The 20,615-nt window shown below is 42.2% G+C and overlaps 1 protein-coding gene across 9 annotated transcripts in view; it reads left to right on the top strand.

The window, feature by feature from the left end:
- Positions 1-20,615, top strand: part of SPECC1 (sperm antigen with calponin homology and coiled-coil domains 1) — a 92,912-nt gene that overhangs the window by 2,894 nt on the left and 69,403 nt on the right. For 4 of the 9 annotated variants that reach the window (XM_040082879.1, XM_040082884.1, XM_040082886.2 and 1 more), the window contains 2 exons: positions 17,286-17,462; positions 19,405-19,543. In XM_040082879.1, coding sequence (XP_039938813.1) covers positions 17,316-17,462; positions 19,405-19,543 — 286 coding nt within the window. In that variant the 5' untranslated portion in view covers positions 17,286-17,315. Of the gene's footprint in view, positions 1-8,022; positions 8,160-13,214; positions 13,295-14,691; positions 14,815-16,787; positions 16,867-17,285; positions 17,463-19,404; positions 19,544-20,615 lie in introns of those variants that run through there. The other 5 variants (XM_040082887.1, XM_040082880.2, XM_040082881.2 and 2 more) reach the window with 5 other exon arrangements.

Below are 20,615 nucleotides of genomic sequence, written 5' to 3'. Positions count from 1 at the left end.
ACTGTTTTGTCTTTTTTTTCTTCAAAAGACTTTAGGTTTGAAAGTGCACTGGAGAAGTGAAGTGCTTTGTGAAACAGATATAATTTCAGTGGAGAAAAGCTGCTTCAGCTTCTGTACTTTCCTTGGCTTTTAACAAATTTATTTGAGAGTGCAGCTGGTGTTTCTTTTTTTTTTTTTTCTTCTAAAGTAGCTTTAAGTGTTGGAGAAGACTGTGTCACTACCATGGCAAACAGCTAAAGTACTAAGAAAAAGATTATAGGTAGGTGACAAATATATTGGAGTTAATACTCAAAAGATATTCTGACTCACTGATTTCCCCCCTTGTTTTTTTTTTTTTTTTTTTTTTTTTTTTTTTTTTGCTTTGGGTCAATATAAAATAGACTGGAGAAAGAGGTCTTGGACTAAAATCTCCTTTTAGGATCAGCAGACTTGTTCCTTGTGACTGTGCTCTGTAACTCAGAGAGAAGGAACAGGATGTGGCTTTTCAAGATGAGTGTTTGATCCTGTCTGCTCTCCCTAAAGTTTTAGATCTCAGACTCTGCATGCCTTTTGAAAGTGGTTTCTTTGTGTTTGCTCCACTTCAGCAAGGTACTCCTTCTCCCCTTCACAGTTTGCCCAATATTGTACATATTTTTGTTTTTACCTATAAAATTTGAGGCACACTGGTGTGGTCTAAAAAAACGTTTCAGGCATCATCATCTCCCAGGGCTTTCAGCTGTTGCTATAGAAGCCTAAATTCTCTTTGAGAGACCTTTCCAATAGAAAGAAGTTGATACTGCAGGAAAGTTGTCATGGAAATATGCAGCAGAAAGAGAATGGAAATCTCAGTTTGATGACTGATACACAGGCTTAGCCAGCCTGGTGAAGTGGCTCCCTATCTGGAGATCTGCTTCTGCAGATTCTCTTGGTTGTGTTCCAGTGGATTGGAAAGCTGTGGACACAAATCTAAAGGAATAAGTTATTTAACATTTATGTAACCAAACGTACCTCCTCAAATCTTTATCCAGATTTGAGTTTCCAGGTGATGGCAGACCAGGAGATTCCCAGCAGCCTGGCTCTAATTAGGGATGAAGCTATGGCACAGCTGTTTCTTATATTTCTGTAGTGACCACTCTGAAAGGATGTCTTGAAGTACCACAGTTGAAATGAGGCTTTCAGAACCAATTTTTAAATGACAAACTAAAAATAGTTTATTCTGCAAGCTTCAGTGCTGTTCCAGATTTGAACAGGAGCCCTTTGTGTCCAGCTAAATGATGGGATAAGCAGATCCCTCCCCCTAAATTTCTTATACCCTCACCAAGCCTGGTCGGCTCCCTGGTTTCAAGCTTTTTGTGCCTCTCTTACTAAAGCCTCCTGATATCTAATAAATGTGATTATGAGTGAGCTGCCTTTAAATATCTATTACCAGAGTCACCATGGTAACTGCTGTGAGAGTTTCTTGCTGGTAAAAGGTTTTCAGCTCCCCGAGATACAGCAGGGCAAAATGCTTAGGCTGTTGTTTTCACAGTTTGAGTGACATCAAAGAGGCCAAAATAACATATTCCTGATTTTTGATAGCAGTGGATGTTAGTGGAACTGAAAGGAATAAGATTTATTCTGGAGCCGTGTCCTCAGATCAGGGAATAGAGGACAGTTCCACAGGCAGGGACAGCCCAGGCTTTCCTTGGACAGTGGGCTCCTGCAGGAATGGGAAAATGTCGCTCCCTCTGGCTGAGACAACACTTGGCCTTTCTTTCAATACTGTCAGCAAGTGAATTAACTAACCTAATGAAGGATGCAAAATGGTGATATTCCACCTGCCACAGGAGCAGGCAGAATTGCTGAGTGGTTCAGTGTGGAGTAGAAAGAATTGAACTGGTGTGTGTCTTCTCTCTTCATTTCATGGTGGTCTCAAACTGCTCCATTTTCCTCTCAGCCGCCAGCTGCTGTGTACCAGGGCAGTGGTGTTAGTTGGGCAATATTCAGAGTGACTTCCCTGCTGTCCTGATTTACAAATCCTCCTCTTACCTTCTCTCACATCTGCTTTCTTTCCCGAGTTCCTGTTGTGTGGCCAATCAATCCTTTGCTCTGTAATGACAGTTGTTTCTATAGGCTTCCACATGACAGTCACTAATGTCCCTCATGCAAACTGTCACCTCAGGGGGTTGTTTTGCTTTCATTTATTTATTTACTTATGGTAAACAGGTCACAAACAATCTCCATAGGGCAATTCTTCCTTTTCATGCAATCTGTTCTCTTGCTTCATTGCCCTCCTACTTTAATATCTGCTGGAGATTTTAAATTATCACTTGCTTTTATAGAAACATGGAAAACTGAGCACCTATTCCTGCTGCTTTCCCATTTCATTGCCTGTGCCTCCTGCTTCTGGCATTTAGGCCTTTTGGTAAGGGAGGCTTCTTCTGGTTCTGGAGCTGTTTGGTGTGGCTGTGCCGCACAAGAAAACGAGACCTTGAGGAGAGGAGCAGTTTGCATCTGCTTTGTGAGTGTGGGGACAACTGGCACAGCAGAGCCAGCACGAGTGGCACTGAGCACGTTTGGTGGGAAGATTGTGCCTGCAGGATGAGCTCATGCTGGTGAAGTGTTGATATTTGTCCTTACCTGCCTCGTAGGCAATGTGAGCCGCGTGCCAAGATCTTTTTTTTGCTGAGCCTAAAGATGCTTCTAATTCATTTTAGTTATAAGGTTTATTGAGTGCCAGATTTGCACTGAGGGTTTAAAATCTGAAGTGATTATGATCGCCAGCCATGAGTTCCAAGGAAATCATTTTATAACAAGTCTTGAAAGTAGAACCTGGGTCTCAAAATGGAATTTGCCTGCATTATGCCACTACTTTTTTCTTAGTGGTTCTTCCGTAGCGTTGTGGTTAATGCTGGGAGGGTCTCAGTGTTTGGGCACGTCAAATTTCAGCTGCATGGTTCAATTTCTCAAGCCTGCTAAGCTGATTTAAATGTTTAAGCAATGGCAAACATATTTGTTCATACAAGCTGTATAGAAGAAAGGAATTGTTGGACTTTAATTTAGATTCTCCCTTTTTTCTCAACTTGATTACATCATCAAAGCCAAATTTCCATGCTGGATTTCTGGGTGCCTCTGTATAACGGTGTGCGTGTCTGTCAAAACTGCTGATCTATATGGGAGTTAAAATCGATGAGCACCGTAGACCCTTGCTAATTTCTGATATTTATTCAGTAATTTAGGTACTTTCATTTCCTGACCTGTAAAATAGATGAGTTATTAAGCTACTGCAATGATCAACTAATTCTGGTCGAGTAAAAGATGCAGAGAGGAAACACGAGGTGGGAATTCCAAGGCATTGCTGTGCGAGGAATCAGATCTTGCCAAGAGCCTTTTTTCTGCAATCTTGATCTGCATTAGAGGGCCTGTTCCTTCTCGTGCTTCCCGAGTTCCCTCTGTGGGTTTGTCCTGGTTCGGTTCCTGCTGGGCTCCCCGTGGATCCGAGCAGATCCCACAGCTCTGCTCCCGTTCCGGCTGTCGGCGCTTCCAGCGTGAATCTGTCGGAAACAAAGCCGATGCCTCCGCTCTCCCATTTGCATCCCCCTGAAACGCACCGAGAAGTTCAAAGCAGTGGGACATTGCTCCAGAATCCCGTCGGGGTTTTTAATTCCAAGGCAGCCTCCAGCACACATCTTCTCTGCTGCTTCATTTCGCTGTGCAGCTCTGTATTGTCAGTGATTTAATGGAATGTTTTTCTGTTCCGGGCTCCTTGGGGTTTCTAACCTGTTGGAATTCCTCTCCCGTTAGGTGATGAAATGCCAGCTTTTCCAGCATGAGATCCCTCTGGGACAATAAGTAAAGGGAGCACGTAGGGTTGTGCAGGATTTTGCCTGGGTAGGTAGTAAAAACTTGCTGTGCTACTTGAATATGGTAATTCTCTATGAATTGTTAATGAGTGCCACATTATAACCTATATAGCTGAAAACTAACAGGGAGGAATAATAAAATAGAAAGTTATTCCCTTTCCCTTAAGTTTCTCTTGCTTTTAATCATTGAAATTAAAAAAAAAATCAGTTAGTAAAAAAGAACAGCGTAAGTCTTATTGTCCTCTTTCAGGAAAGAGCACTCAGTATTGCCTTTTTTGCATGTTTAGATTTACCCACATTTTGAATAACTGGGTGACTGCAGGAAAGCTGTCCTTGGTTGTTGATGATGGAAGGAAGTAGAAACATTTGAAAATTACAAACAATAATAAACTTTGCATAAATGTGTGCAAAAGTGATCAGTGATTTTTATTTTAAATATATGAAATATGATGAGTGTTTCTTTGCTACATAGATTTCCTTTCTCATTTTGCCTTTTTCTGTGGGTTGGCTTTTTTTTTAAAAGATGAATGTGTGTTAACTCTTGAGTGTTCTACTCGGAAATGACAGAAATACTGAAAAATGCTGGCACATCTTACAGACTTACTTTTGAAACAGGCAGTTTCCTAATTCTATTTTTGACTGACTCAGTGGCTGTTCCCTTGGAAATTCTCAAGTTGTTGTCTGGTCTTCTGAAATTTTGGCAATAGGCACCAGAGGAAGCTGTTTTTCTTGTCTCCTATAGCACTCCATGTTCCATAAAACATTATCTGCCTGTTTTCACCCCAATTTAATTATTCTAGTCTCTTCCAGCAACGAGCATTTTCTCCACTTGCAGGTCAAAGCTGGTAGCCACAGGCTGAGCCCCTCAGGTGTTGAGCAGGAACACAAAACTGCGAGTAGTCTCTTAAGAGCAGGGAAGGAAAAATAAATCCCAGTTGTCCAAGCCAGCTCACACAGCTTGCTTGTGCTGGTGGAGCCTTTTTGGCAGCAGTTGCAGGAGTTCCATCCACCCATTTGATCAGCAGCATCTTGTTGACTGAGCAGCAGTTGTTTTTGTCAAAATGGAAAGTGGTGCCCCGTGATTCACTCTGCAAACGTCCACCAGCGGCGTGAACTTCCTGACATCTGCACTGCAACTGAGAAAATAAAGGAGTTTGGATCAGTTATGTCCAAAAGGGAAAAAAAGCACAGAGTAAATGCTGTCCCAAAGCCATGGCCTGACTCCACTAATACCCAGTGTCTGATGCAGGCTTGCCTTTGTAATTGCTTTTGGTTTTCTAACTCCAGACAGCAACGTCCCAAGCCTTGCAGCTGAATTAGAGACTTGCTTTAAAAAGACATTGTTATTGACATAATAGCCTTGTTTATGGAATTTCTCTCCTTTGTAATTAAGATTGTTTCATGCACAAAAGCAGTTAAATGTGGCATAAATATTTGTAAATGCAAAGATATTTTAAACCCTGCTCCTTGTTGTGAGCCTTTTTTCCACACTGTGCCTTTGCTTCTCAAATGAGCTGTGCCACTCAAAATTCTGCCCTTTGCCCATTTTATTACATTCTCATCCATATTTGTTCTTGTGGAATTGAACCATTAATGAAGTTTGCAATGTAAAGCCTTTAAATTCCTCAAATACAGTATTTTAACGGTGTATTAATGTCGAGGTTTGATCTTATTCTCTCATACCTTGTAGGGAAGTTGTGGGAGCAAGTGCATTGAGCAGAATGCAGGCAATATGTTCACTGTTATTTTGTCTGTCAACCAATTTTACCAGCTGGGTGAGAACCTGGCAGATACTTGAAAAAAGTTTATATTGCTACTTGAAATTGTTTTCTCAGCCTGGCTGTGTGAAAGTAATTATGGTTAAGGCCCTGGCTTTCTTTGAGCCTGGCCAACTCATTTTAGCTCTTTGTTTCTGGGATGTTTTTTCATTAAACAGAAAGGCAATTTATCAATTCAGAAAGTTTTATGCTGAATAATTCTTTGGTCTAAGTAAAGAGATGAGGTAATTATAGTTATAAGGGCTACCAGAAAACCTCTAAATAAACAAATAGACTGTCTGGTCTTGTTGGGTTTGGGGAAATTCTCCACCACTCTTCCAGGCTGTCTCCCCAAGCTGAAGTATGTAAATGCTGTGACTGCCTCCTTACAGCCAAGCATTTCATTTTTAGGTTTTGGTCAAGTTATATTTATCGAATGTATGCCAAAGATATTCGAGAGAGCAGTACAGGAGCTCATCTTGCCTCCCCACTCCCTGATCTCAGTTCTTTATTTCTCTTGGCTGGAGGACAGGAAAACCCATCAAGCTGCCAGTACTGCTGTCCCTCTGAGCCCAAACAAACTCACCAGCAATGGCAGAGGGGCAGAAAGCTGCACTCCAAAAAGGGTTTGGTTTCTTCAGCCAAAGCAGCTTCTCAGCAAGGTGCCTGCACCTGATGTCCCTCTCATTTGTGAGCTCAGGGTCTGGGTACCCGCAGCTGTTTGCCCTGAACTGGTATTTTTGAGTGGCTTCTGTTCAGTTGTGAAGGTGGTCTGTGCTCTGAGCTGCAGTCCCTGCCCTGGGTACCCAAGTGACCTCAATGCCTGTGCCTGCATCATGTGTGGGGACACTTCCTCAGGGAGGAGGAACACTGCATTCAGATCAAGTATCTACGGGAACTTCCTGTGAATAATCTCAAGAACTCTGCATGTTGTGTAAAAATACAGAATGGGTAAGTTCTACCAGTGGTCACAACAGCCTGACCTTGGAAATTAAAAAGACTGTCAAAATGGGCTGGGTAGAAGAATTGGTACATTGTGGATATTGGCAAAGTTGGAATAGCAACTGACTGAATTTAGGGACTTAGAGCTGATAATGTCTGCTTGAGACCTGCCAAACACAGGACTTTAACCTGTGCTAAATAAGTCAGGGTGTGCTCTTTTGGATTGTTCTGGCATTTTAAGATAAGGCAAAAGCTCGCTACTCTTAAGAATATCAGAAAGTTGGATCCCAAATCCATAATCTTCAGAGGAGATTTGGATTGGACTCAATCTGTTTTTAAGGTTTGGTTACTCTGTGATAACAGTAGTGGATGCCAACACTGAGCTGAAACATAAATTTACTCTTGGCGTAACATCAGCTTCCTTCAGGCCCCTTTGGCACCTCGAGTAAGGAGGGTGCAATAAGGTTGGACTATTCAGATCCATCAACACTTCAAATATTATAAACCTTCCCTGTTTCTCTACTAGAAACATCCACTGTAGTATCAATATTACTTGAATACCAGGTTCACGCTGTTGGGAGGGAGAATTCCTGATCTCTAGTCACAGGCTGCATGTCTTCGGTCAGAGACACCAGAAGCTGATCAGACCCTCTCTAGACAGAATTGGACAAAAAGCCCTGTCTTAAACATACTAGTTTTCTGTTTGAAATTTGGATTTGATGTTTTTGCATCCCCTCTGTCTCCCTCAACTTGATTCTATCTCTGCTTGCTTTAACTCTGTTTAGACCTTTGGCCTTTTTCTTCCTGTTTTCAATCATGAAATTCTTTTCAAAAATCTTAAGGAAGAGGAACGTTCTCAAGGGTTTGTTCACTCTTGTCCTTTATTCACTCTCTTCTAAATAAAGAACAGATTGACCCTTCTTGGGCAGCTCGAGTTGCTCAGGACTGATTCTGGTTAGTTTTGTAAAAGCTTTTGTGTCAGTGCATCTTCCTTCCCTACACCTACTTTTCCACTTTGCTGAAGCAATGATGTAGGCAAGGGAAATATCATAAGGTGTCCTGGCTGTGACTGCTGGCACTCTGGGGGATGTATTATTGTGGAATAGAAAAGCTTCTGAAAGCTGCTTCTGTGTTTTCCTCTGAAAATGCCTTTTTTTCTATGCCACCTCCTTGCCCTTTCTCCATGGTATGTGCTGCATGTTTTTACTTGATTGGATCATCCAGACTAGTTTGTGGTTTATGCTCTGCCCAGTGTCCAGTCCTGCAGTTGGGGATGATGGGACCCTGAAAGAAACTCCTCATCTGCTTTAAGGATTGAAGCATCTCAGTGTTTTGAATGTAGGCTACAAATTGCTTTCTTGCATAAGTCCTCCTTGCTTTGATGAAAATATAATATTTGTCATTCCCCTGAGTAAGCGAGTGCCTGTGTGTGTGTGCTGAATGCCGAGGCGCCGGTGGAGCCAGCTCGCTTCCGTGTGTGAATCATTTCTCAAGCAGCTCTCTGTGTCTCTCTGCAATGTGGTTTTCCTCTCAGGGAAGCACTCGAGCCCTGAATTTTCAGTCTGGCTTGCACATGCTGTCAGAAGCTAGTGGGAGACAACTTTTCTTTTTAATGCAGAAAAGAGGACACGCTTTTACTGTAAGTATTTTATTATCTTTTATTTTATTTTTTTTTAATGGAGGGAACTGTATTATCTCCTGAAGGATTCTTGGGTCAGTAATGTATTCGTAGAGTGCATGAACCTGCTCGATTCAACAATGCTTTTTTCATAGTATCTCAATGTAAAACTAAATTGAATTAATCAAAAATAGGGTGAACCAGACTGTGTTAGCTGGAAATGGGCTGGGAGTGATCTAAAAGCTATTACAACCACAGAAAGAAATCCCCTCATGAGAGCTGGCTACTGTATTTTCCTCCTGCTCAGCTACATCGATTTAGTGACAGAAGGGGTGAAGCTGTTTCTGTTCCTGCTTTCTCCTCTGGCAATTTACGGTCGTTCCCCGACAGTGAAACGAAGCAGGAGCATGAGCAGAGTTTCCTCTGCTGCTGCATGTGCACAGAGTCCAGTCTAGGAAGGGCAGAGGGAACGGGCTGCTGAGCCAGGAGCTTTGGCAGCTCATGTCTGTGGGAGCACGGAAAGCGCTGGGGTGCTCCAGCAGGTACAACCTCACAGCACAGAGCTGGTCAGGCTCTCAGCAGGACCCCTTCATTACAGCACCTCGAGTGTTGTCTTTAAAATTGGATTGTGGATGAAGATTGGTCATAGAAACAATTGTAATAATAACAGCATTTATAGAGCAGGTAATATGGCAAAGTTGTAGAGATGTTAATTAAGCCCTGTGTGTGTAGCAGTGAAGGATTAGTGGTAGAACTGGTTTGAAAACAGGGATTCTCTGCCTTTTTCTCTTGTGTGCAGTTCTAGATATCCCCTACTGATTCCCTTCTGGTTTGACGTTTCTTTCTAAATTAAAGTGTTCTTTGCCCCTGTAACCTCAGCAGGAGAGAGGATACCAGATTTGCTCAGTGTTCTTTGTTTGCACAATTTGATGGGTAACTACCGCAGAAATTCCTCATCCTGTGTGCTACCCCTTCCCTTTCTCGTGCAGTTCTAAACCGATTAAATTTCATTGTGTAGCCCACCCAGGTGGGTCATTCAGGCCATCAGTGGCCCCCAAAGTCACAGCAGCAAACTGTGGTACTGTTGCTTAGGTCTATTCTGTTCCTGTTCGTTATGAATATTTTTAAAATGCAGAAGTCCTCTGGTTTCTCCTGCAGCTTTGGAGCTCTGTCCTCATCTTTGCAAAGAGCCCTCTCTGTCAGAAGTTCACGCTGTCGCTCATAAACGCTCAGAAGTTCCCAGTTTATGAACTTCAAGTGAGCTACTCTGCACTTTAATGGGAGATAAATATCTCCTTAAGGGATAGCTTCCAGATCTCAGTTATTTCTCTGCACTGTGATGGACGGAAAACGGGAGTCAGGGAAACATCCCAGCATGTGGCAATCTGTGAGGCTGCTTGCCTGTGTGCTGTGTGACAGATGTTGATTAATCTAATTTTTGCTTTTTTTTTTTCTGTGGGGTTCCTTTCCACGGCAAATGAATGAGTCCATCTTCATAAATATCCTATTTAGCGAGCAATTATTATCCCATTTTTACGAATGGAAAAACAAAGGCATGGGAAGATTGCATGGCTGAGGGGGTGTGATGATTCCGTGCTGAAGCTGAGGATGGAATCAGGTGGAATTCCATGGAATGCATTGCCTCTGCTATCATCCCTCCATGCTCTGAGGGGACAAGGAACCTGCCAATCTCTGTACCAGTATGTACCAGTCAGGGCTACTCTGTAGCCACATGGTGTGCATCTCTGCTATTCCAAAAAAACCCCATCATTCCTTTTCTTTCTTGTAGCTGTATGTACCCTCTATGCTACAGAAAAACATAATGGCAGGTAATTATCAGGCAAACCACTTGTAATTATTCTTAATTTCTTCAGCAATTATACAGCTCTTGCTCTATCTGAAATGAAACCTTCTTCTCTTCCTTCTTGTGGGTTGGCAAAACATGAAGTGGCCGAATGTGTCATTTGTTTTGTGCTGTAGTCGCTGGGACAGCAGTTCAAAGAACCCGGATTAATGAGCAATAGCTGCCTTGAAATGGCTCTAAAACATTTTTTGTTCTCAACCTGAATATACTGCACATGAATTAAACCCATCTATTTGGGACAGAGTCATATTGGGGAGAGCCCAGAGTGACCTAATTCTTCATGATTATAACACAATGTAACTTCAAAAAGGGAGTTTGGAATCAATGCATCACTTTTAGCCTTCCTGAATCTTCCTGTGTATCCTTCAGTAACGTGATGTTTGTGATTCAGAATTGCCACATCGCATAGAAAATTACAGCTGGGTTGGGATTTTTGTTTCTTTATCCTCTCATTTATAAGATCAGGGGTCATGAGGAGGTAGCAGCATTTCTCTTCTGAGCTGTGTAATGGTGACTGGTTAGATAATCAATGTGGGGAAGGAGGAGGAGGAGGAGATGGAGAATCCATGTACAAACAGTGTAATTCAAATACAGGACAAGAATGTTCCCAGACATCTCCAAGTACAGCTTTGGCTTGGTTTTCCAGCATCAGTCACTGTGCTGGATGACAGCAAAGATATCTGTGTTTTCCTGTCTCATAAATGGCCAGCAGCATGGAACAAGGACAAGGGAAATGCAGCTGAACCAATTCCTTGTGAACACATGAGGATTTTGTTGTGAATTCTGCATTTTTCTCATGTGATCTAATGATGAGTGAAAGGCTGACAAATCCAAAACTCCAGGGAGAGCTTCTGTGGAGGAGGGTGGGCAGAAGGTTTTACAGTGCTCTCCATGCCTGAAAAAGTCATCAATGACTCTAATGGCTGCTGTGGGAAGAGGGTTTTATTTTGAATGATGTTGAGGCATGGAGTTTTGCAGTTGCTGGCCTGGCCTCTGGCAGCCTTGTTGGGGTGGTTTTGGAGGCTGAGTTATTGGCTGGAAACCTGTCACGTGTGGCTGTCTGGACCTGTCCTTGCCTGGACCATCTCTGATGTACCTTGGACATCCTCGGAACCCTTTAGTACATTTATGTGCTATTTAATAAATACCAATTGTAGGGAATTATGGAAAACGCACTAAGGAAATAAGCCTTAACACAAAAATGTGAGCTGGTCACTTACCACTGTAACCACAGATAAACTCTGTCTTTGGGAAGTTCAAGGGTGTTTCCATTATCTGTTTCCATCTCACACCATGGGGGGAAGGAAAGGAACTGGCTCTGCAGTAGTTGCTTATAGAGGAGAGGTAGAGCTGTATCTCCTGGAAAGAAAATTTTCATCTGATGCCACATTGAAAGTTCTCTTTTGATGTTTAAGAGTTCTACAGAAGAAGCATTAAAACAAAAAAGCAAAGCAAGCTACAACACAAAAGAGTAACTAGATGGGTGACCTTGGGAATGTCTGTATCCTCTTCTCTGTGTAGTTATGTGTCTAAAATTTAACAGCATTTTTAACTCCTTGCAAAATCACTTGGATTCTACAGCTGCCTAGCTGTTTTATTATAGCACAGTTTCCTTCACTCTTAAAAGTTGGAAAATAATAATAGCACGAAAACCATCTTTGCTTGAGGCATGAATAAAACCAGCAGAATCTGCCCTGCTGTCTGGACGTGAAAATTTCTAAGTGATGTCTCCTGGTCCTCTACCAGCAAACCACGAAAACTTAGCTTCAAATGAGATTGGAAAGAGAGTCTGCTGAGGTAGACCAGAGGAAACTGTGAAGTGTCTGGGGTCAGGTTTATAATTGATTCTTTTTGGACAGCAAAAGTAGGAGGAGCTTTAGAGATGAGGTTTTGGGAAATGGGTATTTTCTTCTGTCTGAGTTGTGTTTAGGTGGAAGCCGGTGGTCTGGCTTGGGTTGTTTTTTGGTTTTTTTGGTGAGATTTTTCATCCAATTCTAATTAAAGCTAAGCTTGGTACCAGCAAGAATCCAGCAAGTGTCTGCTTAGAGGAGTGATGGAGGAAGCTTGCACTGTGAGCCTCAAATACACCAAAGCCAAGGTAATGGGAATTAAACAAAGAGAGAATGGATAGATACAGAAATCCTACTGAAATAAAGGGAGCAGATGCTTGAGGAAAGCTGCTAAAGGTGACCAAAAGAGTAACTGGTTTTATTTCTTAGCCTGATCTTACTTCCAAATGTATTTTTTTCCATGCCATCTTATCTCCACTTTACCAATTACTGTATTTGGACTATCAGCTCCCCTGGTTTGATTCCTAATATCAGTTAAGAAATCAAGATGAGTCATATGGAAGCATCTGTCAAGCCTAAAAATTGTTGTTTAAAGTTAATTGATGTGAAAGGCAGAAAAGAGTTCTATTTTAGCCCAGCTGTCTATCCTGCCATAGAGCTTCCTACGTGCCACTAGAAAATGCTTTACAGTTTACTGAACTTGTTAGATATTTCTATGTTCCAGTTGATAGTTTGTCTGAAAATAGCAGAAGCTGATTAGAAGGAAAATAGTAGAAGCATGATGCACATTTTACCAAAAAAAAAAAAAAAAAAAAAAAAATTGTGCTTTGAATTTAATTTGAATGTGTAATAAAGCTTCTGGAATAGTCTGACCTTTGGATATAATGAAAAGTAACTGGATTACAGGGAAATGGTAATGGGGACTGTGGGGTTTGACCCATCAAAGTCACACCTGTGTCCTTTGAGAGCCTCAGCTGTGGAGTTGGGACTTTGGCCTCATCCTTCAGGACTACTGAGCATTCCCAGGTCCTGGTGAAGCTGCCATCTGGCACATTCCTCTCCAGATTCAGTAATGAGTTTTCCTAATTCTTTATTTCATTCCTTTTCCCAAAGCATCTTGTGCATGAGTCTGCTTTAATTTGAGTGTCCTGCAGAGTCCTGACACACAGACTTGGGCACCAAAACCTAAACTGTGTAACAATTTTATGTGGGGTACGGCTATTTCCATCCCCCAAGAGGGATTTTCCTGTGTAATTTCATTTCTGCAGATACACTAATAACTTTTACTTAATAGTGCAACTCCTAGGTTTCTTGACTTTGAAATAGTATTGCTCATCATCACTCAAATTAACCTGTCTATTCTTTTTAGTTATTCAGAATAAAATAGCCTTTAATAGTCAGCAGAATGTGTTTATTCCACAGAACTGGTGAATTCTTCTTTTGATCCACAGCCAAGTCTAAAGATCCTGGAGCCCTGGTGTTTCTGCTGATGCTGACTGCCTGTGAGTTAGGATAAATTCTTAATCCAGTTTTTCTAGCCATAAAATGGGACTGGTTCTAGGCTGGTTCTAAAGACTTTTATTAATAAATTTATGTGAACTGACTAATAAGAAATGTCTGGGTTCTCAGCCTTTAATAAAACAGTAAAATTTCAGGTAAAATTGACTGCAGAACTACTGCCAAAATAGTCCTCATCAACATATTCCAAATACCCTTTAAAAATACCAGTAAGAAAGGATGAACTGTATAGCATGGCCTGAATTTTTAAAGGCTGATGCCTGCAGGGAATTCTGAGGATTACTGAGTGAAGAACCTCTGTGAGGACCAGCTTTACATTTTTGGTAAACCTGATTATCACTTGCAGTACCTGTTTCAGAGGAGGGGTGTATTCAGACACCGCTTTTGGGTGTAAAAGATTTTCAAAAAACCAACCCCAAACCCCTGCAGTCTGGAAGTGCCTGGCAATAGAACCAATTTTGCTGAAGCTACATCTTGCTGAGTCCTCATTTATTTCAGCATGGGGTTGCTTCCTCGTTTTCAGAGCACAGCTACAGGGATTTAGTCTGGCCAGCTGAGTGCCCTCCTCTGGTTGATGCCAAAGAAGGACTTTGAATCTCAGGATGGCGGTAATTCTGTTTGCTTCCTAAGGAAATTTCCCTGTGAAATGTGCAAAAAAACCACCAAGAATAAAACCACAGAGCTCCAGGCATTGCTTACAGCAAGTAATTTTTCCTTGAGATGCAGCTCTCATCTAAAATTTATTGACACAGAATGGGTGTAAAACAAGTGAATTTTGTCCCCTGTGTTTGCAGAAACTGCTTGGTTGTGTCTCTTGTGGCAAGCTGCTTCTCTTTCGAGTCTCCCTGGGGGTAGCCTAGAGATCAAATCAATCTGTCTGGGGTCCTTGTGGAAGGAAAGGCTGATATTTAGTGAAAATACAGCAGTTACTCCTAAGGCAAGTAGATCAGAGCTGGATTTGTTGTTTTTAATAAATGTGCTGTTTCTACACCAGGATAAGAGAAACCTCCTTGCCAGTGTTGGGTGTCCTGATTGCTGCCTGGCTGCAGACATTTGGGATAGCTGAGTGAATATTTGGTTCACTGCTACCACGAGCAGTTTCATGACACTGAACTTTCAGGGTTTTGCGCTGTCCCCACTGCTCCCACCTTCCGTGGGGCTTTTTTATTTTGTTTGTTTCACTGTAATGCAGTAAGTTGCATTTGGAGGAGGTGGAAAGCTGATGGTGACTCTGAGAATGGATTTTCCGCTCTCATCAAAGAACTGCTGGACTTTCCCCCCCCCCCCCCCCCCCCCCCTTTTTTTTTTTTTGAAGTAGTTTTATTTTGCACTCCTCCTGAAGCAGTACTTCTAATAACTCAAATATGTGTCACCTACTTAGGAATGAAAGCAGCTTAAGAAGTGTGCAGCCTGGCTTGATGCTTTGAAGTACATATAGGGCTTGTGGAAAGTCTTGGAATCCCACTTCAGAGATGGAAATCTTTTATCTACAAGGCAAATTCAGGTTAGCGAAATACCTGAAAAATCTTAACTCCATCTTTTACAAATGCCAGTTCTCCTATAAATACTTGGAAAACTAATAATAAGCACTAATAAATCCAGGTATTTCTTCTCAATTTTAGTTTCTTCTGCTTGGTGCAGTAAAATGTTATTGAATCCGCATGGCAAATAATTCAGCTCTCTTTACATGAAAAAGCCAGTTTGCCTCAGGCTACTGGCTGGATTTCTTGAGTTGTGGTTTGGGTTTTTGGTTGGTTTGGTTTGTTTTTTTGGTTTTTCTTGTACCTCTTCCTTTTCCTCTTAACATCATGGTCTAACGAGCATATCACTCCACTGCAACTTGAAAATGTCATGGATGACTCAAAATTAAATTCCTTTGGATATCAAGAAAGCATCTGTACGGCTTAAGGCAGGAAAATATGACGTACGGTTATGAAGAAAACCAGAGGGTATAATAAAGCAGCGTATGTGCAACTGCTGGATCTGCAGAAACCCCAAATCTGCATAATTTGGAGATCTAATCAGCAAGAGAGTTTTCGTGTGTAGTTGCCTGCTCACCCATATAAACACAGTGAATGTTAAAAGCTCCTTAAAAGGATTAAGAGCATGTTAAAAGAGAGCTTTTTAAATATTGTAAAGCACCAAAGCTTGCTAAGGTGGATCATGAGCTGTGGGAAGGCTAAATAATATCAGCCATTGTAATATAGTTTACACATCTGTCAGGGCTTTAAAATAGTGATCAGCATAATCATCACCAAAGACTTAATGAGATCAGTGGATGGCTCCTCACTGGATGTGTTAAGAATTTTAATGGGGGTAATGCCTATACTTAGCAACAACTACTAACTTTTTAATTCCTTTATTTAGGAGCTGCTAGGGTGCTGCTGTGGAGAGAGCAGACAGCCCTCCCTGCAAGAGGCACCAAGGGCAAATGGAGGGAATGTCACTTGCTGGCTTTGTTCTCTGCAGAGCAGCAGCTGAGCACTTGACATTGCCTTTGCCTCCGTGCAGAAACGCTCCCCGAACAGACCGTGGTGGCTCCTGGAAGGTGCTCTCACTGTCAAATCCACCTTGGCCCCAGACACATCTGTGTCCTGGGAGTTCAGTGAATGCTCTTATTCATGAATGTGAAATCAGGTACCAAGCAAATGGTGAGATGTAAAACGTGACCAGAGCCACTCCTGACTCAGCCAGGAATAAATTGATTCGGTGTCTCTAAGTGTTGCTGTCCCAGCTCACTCTTCCTCTGAGCACTGGCAGGTACTGGGCACTCTGTGGGTGAGGGAATTGCCTAAACTTTGAAGACAAAGAGAAAAAAAAAGGCAAATTCTTAGTTCAACTGATAGTTACGTGTGTAAAGAAATTCAGAGATTTATTAATGAATTTCCAGCATTCCTAAAAACCTGTGCCTGTGGATATTCTGGTTACCTGTTTAACAGACAAGGAGCAAGTTACCCTCTGCCTACACAAGGCTGAGCCACAGCTACATCCTATGCCTATTTTGGAAAATGAAGGAAAAAGTTGCTCATACGAAGTGGGGGAGGACAGGAGATATCAGGCCACCTCTCCTCCTTCACATTCCCGGCCCAGCAGGCTGGTGGGACTTTGAAAAAATATCCAAATAATTCTTTTATTCTGCTCATGGTTTGGATTGGGCAATGGCTGGTGAAAATGTATGGGTTTAGATCTCCAGGAGTGGAGGGAGCTGTTTAATTGGCAGCTGTCAGCCTGCTGAGAGAAACAGGCTAGTTGTTCCTGCTGGCAGCTGAAATGTGTTCAACTACATCCAAAAAAAGGAAATCATGTCTATTTGCTGATTCCTGGCAGGATTTCTCTCTTGCATAAGCTTATCTCTGAGGAATAATGGATCTGGATCTTTGTTTGCAAGGAAGTTGATTTTTTTTTTACTATGTTTTGTGAATCTTGGTATTGTGAAACATCTCTTTATCACTGTGGCAACACCAACTGCTGCTCCTCTAGAAGACCCTGATAAGTTAAAGATATATTTTCTTTCCATCCATCTGAGGAAACTTGCTTCTCATGTGACTTTCTAAAAGTGAGTCTTACTTCAAATGAAGATCTAATGGTAAAATAAGTAATTTTCCTTTTATCCCAACGTTGCTTTAAATTGCTGTGGGCTCCAGTGTTCTCAGCTACTCTTTCACTGTGCTTCAGCATTCACAGGTATTCTGCTGTGCCTGAGAGAGGTTTTGAGACTTAAACAGCCCCCAAAAAAGTTAATGTGCCTTCTGTGGTTGGGATGAAAATTAAGAGTGGTTGTAGCCTGCTCTGAAGGTTTCTCTAGGCTCAGTGCTGATGTTTGTGAGGGAGGAGGATCAAATTTAGGATGGCCTTTTCAGCCCTTTAAACTCATGCCAGATATCTCTCTTGTGCTTTCAGGTCACATGAAGATTAGTTATATTTTTTGTATGAGTGCATAAGTACATATAAACGTTTTGTTTTGTTTCCTTTTAGAGTCTGTAGACTGAGTTACTTGGGAAGAAAATGAAGAGTAGTGCCAGGCCTTGGAATGCAATAGCAAAGCAAGGGAGCCATGGGGTTGACAGAGGAAAACCTCTTTCCACCACTTCCACAGGAATGAAGACATCCAAATCCTCCACTTCCCTTGCCTTTGAATCCCGGCTCAGCAAGGTACTAATCCTTGGAGACTGTTCAAGCATTCCAGTCTTGTTCCAGGTTAAAGCTTTGCTTTAGTCCTCAAACTACTATACCCCATGCATTAAGTGTAGGGAGACTTAAATTTTGTTGTGTATTAGATTAATACACGTTTCTCAAAGTATTTTGCATCTACTGTATCTGTACGTTCTGTGTGTGAGGGAATTGCCTAAACTTTGAAGACGGAGAAAAACAAATGGCAAATTCTTAATTCAGCTGATAGTTACACATGTAAAGAAATTCAAAGAGATTTATTAATGAATTTCCAGCATTCCTAAAAACCTGCACCTCTGCCTTCAAGGCAAAATATCTTAATAGAAGATATTGCAATGTAACAAATTCATTTTATGAATCCTATTTTTCTATACAGATATATTTAAAAATAGCAGAAACTTCTGTCCAAGTAAAGTTTTTAAGGAAATGGACTAATACACCTGAAATGCTGCTGCATCTGCATCCTTGCAGCCAGCAAACAGAAATTACCTGGTCATCCAAATCCAGGCCAAGGTCGTAACTCTATAGTAATAAAGTTTAATGAAAGTACATAGTAGGGTGACAGTATTTAGATCTCCTCTTGATTAAAACTTTATTAATTGTCACAGCTTTTCAAGGAAAGGATTAATTTCTTGAACTTGCTGTGTAGACTCTTAGATGCACTTACCAATAGGGTATTTCAGTACTCCAGGCAGGTTGTGCTGTGTGGTTGAGGCAGGACCTCTGAAGGAATGCTACTGAAGACACTAATCAGGAAATCTGATACGATTGATTTATTAAATTTAGTGTTAATTGTGGAGAGATTTCTTCCTAATGACAGCTAATGCCTTCAAATTGTCATCCAGCTGCAAATGCAAAATCATCAAAGTGGCTTCCCTGAAGAAAGGGAGTAGGAAAGGCACGGTAGTTGCTGCTATAGGAAAGAACACATTGAAGAAATTACTTCAGAAAGCCTGCAGAATTCTCTAAAGGTCAGAAAGTCAGGTTGTTCCATTCTCCTAAGAGTGAGCTGACAAAACCTCTGCCAGAAGGCAAAACGTTCGTTGTTTGGTATCCTGGAGCACATCAACACTTCAGCTATTGAAACTTACGGGCTCACAGGGTCCAGGAAACCACAGACTCTGAGTCAGAGGAAGAGATGAAAAGGAAAAGGAATTAGGGTTGAAAGATTTCATTTTGCTTAAATGTTTCACATCCAGGAACCACCAAATAGGGGCAGTGCTTGTTGTGTGCTCTCTTTTCTCTTAACCCAGCAGTGGTGTTCAGCCTGTACTTCAGGGACTCCCTGGTGTCACTGGACAACTTCAAAGGAAGTGGATTTTCATTTGAGAAAACACTTTAGGTGTCCACAAACTCAAAAGTATAGAAAAACTGCTGCTCTAGGGAGACTCTCCAAAGCTTTGGTCTTGAAGTACTTAAAGTATTTTTCCTGAAATTAATTAGAGGCTTTACTAGAGGCACACAAATCAGCTGACAAAAGTTCTGAGATAAAACTGCAACTTCTGCTTGCTGAAGCAAGATAATTTCAGTGCTTCTCTTTGAATCTTACCTTGTGCTTTTGTGTTCCATGGGTTTCTTGAGAAGGCACTTAGAGTAGACTTGTGTCACCAGAGATTCCTTCCCAAAAAGTTGTCAGTAGACCACTCCTGTAAACTGTTTTCTCCTTGCCTTTCAATTATTTGCCTTTTTGAACAGTCCTTCCCATTTTCAATTTTCATTGTTGGAACAGTGTTTTAGCTCTAAACCTACCTCACAAAAACCTAGAGTGCAACACAAATGCAAGAATTATATACTCCTGTTATCAAGGCAATACCCCCGTGGGGTTACTTTTTGGAAATGTTAATTTTCTCCAAGGAATCTTGCGTTTTGAACTAACTGATGGGAATATTCGGGGTGCTGACCTGTTCCACCCTCTGTGTCACAGCTGAAGCGGGCGAGCAGCGAGGATATGCTCACAAAACCTGGGGCAGCAGCAGCAGCTTCGGGAGTCTCCAGGCTGAAGAAGACCATCACAACAGGAGCCATTTCAGAGCTTGCTGAGAGCCGGCTGAAGCCCAGCACAGGTAGGCACAGAGATTCTGTGACCCGTGCTGTTAGTGTCGCTTGCTTTGCCGAGGTCCCCCTCGCAGCACAGCCGTGCCTTTCCTGCTGTGGCGGTCACAGGACGCTGTGCCTTGCATCCTCTACACCCCACGAGCCAGGGACATGAAGTGAAAAGGGAGAAAGAAGCTGGATGGTTCTAGGGTGAAAAGGGGGAAAGAAGCTGGATGGTTTTAGGAGCCAGGCGGTGGCGCCGGTGGCCCGTGCCTGTCCCCACTGCGGGTCCTGGCCAGCTGGGACGGGGTGAACCCAGCCGGGGATCCAGCCCCTCATCTCCAGAGCTGAACAGCAGTGGAGAGCTCGCTGTCTGAAGTTTTACCCATTTACCAATACCATTCTCTCTCCTCTCTCTACTGAGGGAGCAGAACTGCTTCCCCGCTGCTCCTGGGACGCGGCAGAGGGGTAAGAACAAAGAGCCAGCCCCGGGCATCCTCATGTACAGCCTGCGCCGCTCCTGAGCAACCCCCGGGCACTCTCGCCCCAGCAGCTTGTTCCCATAGGTTTCAAACCTAAGCCTGTTCCGAAAGGCAGCGACACCATCTGCATACCAAGGGCTTCGGTGCAAACGCTCTGCTTTCCCCCAGGAGCTCAGCAAATGCTTGCTTTTGTCTGCTCCCTGGTGGCATTTCCAAGGGAATGTGAGCTCTTGTTAAATTTGATCATGGACCTCTCTATTTGTTACAGACTCTGCGGGTTTTGGCTGTGTGACAGAACAATGTTACTAACAGAGAGAGTTTTCTGTTAAAAAAAATATTTTTTTAAAAAAAATATATATAAACATTTATATACCCATGGAAGAAAACAATGTGCCTTGAAACAGCACAAATGTTTCATAGTAACCCAAAGACAGATCCCATTCTGCTGTTAATCAGTGTGTAAATCCTCAAATTTAATAGTGACTAGCTGTATCCAAAGGAATTTGGGATTCACAAGCCAATAAAGAGGCATGATGCCTGGGAGGAGCCACGCAGGGAGAAGAAAACCTGTACAGATGATGCAGCACAGGATCCTGGGAATGCAGCCAGGGAAACAGCA

The sequence above is a fragment of the Hirundo rustica genome, chromosome 19 (assembly GCF_015227805.2).
Source record: "Hirundo rustica isolate bHirRus1 chromosome 19, bHirRus1.pri.v3, whole genome shotgun sequence".
Classification (NCBI taxonomy): domain Eukaryota; kingdom Metazoa; phylum Chordata; class Aves; order Passeriformes; family Hirundinidae; genus Hirundo; species Hirundo rustica.
Note: the sequence above shows the minus strand (reverse complement) of the source record. Positions and strands in the feature narration are given on the sequence as shown.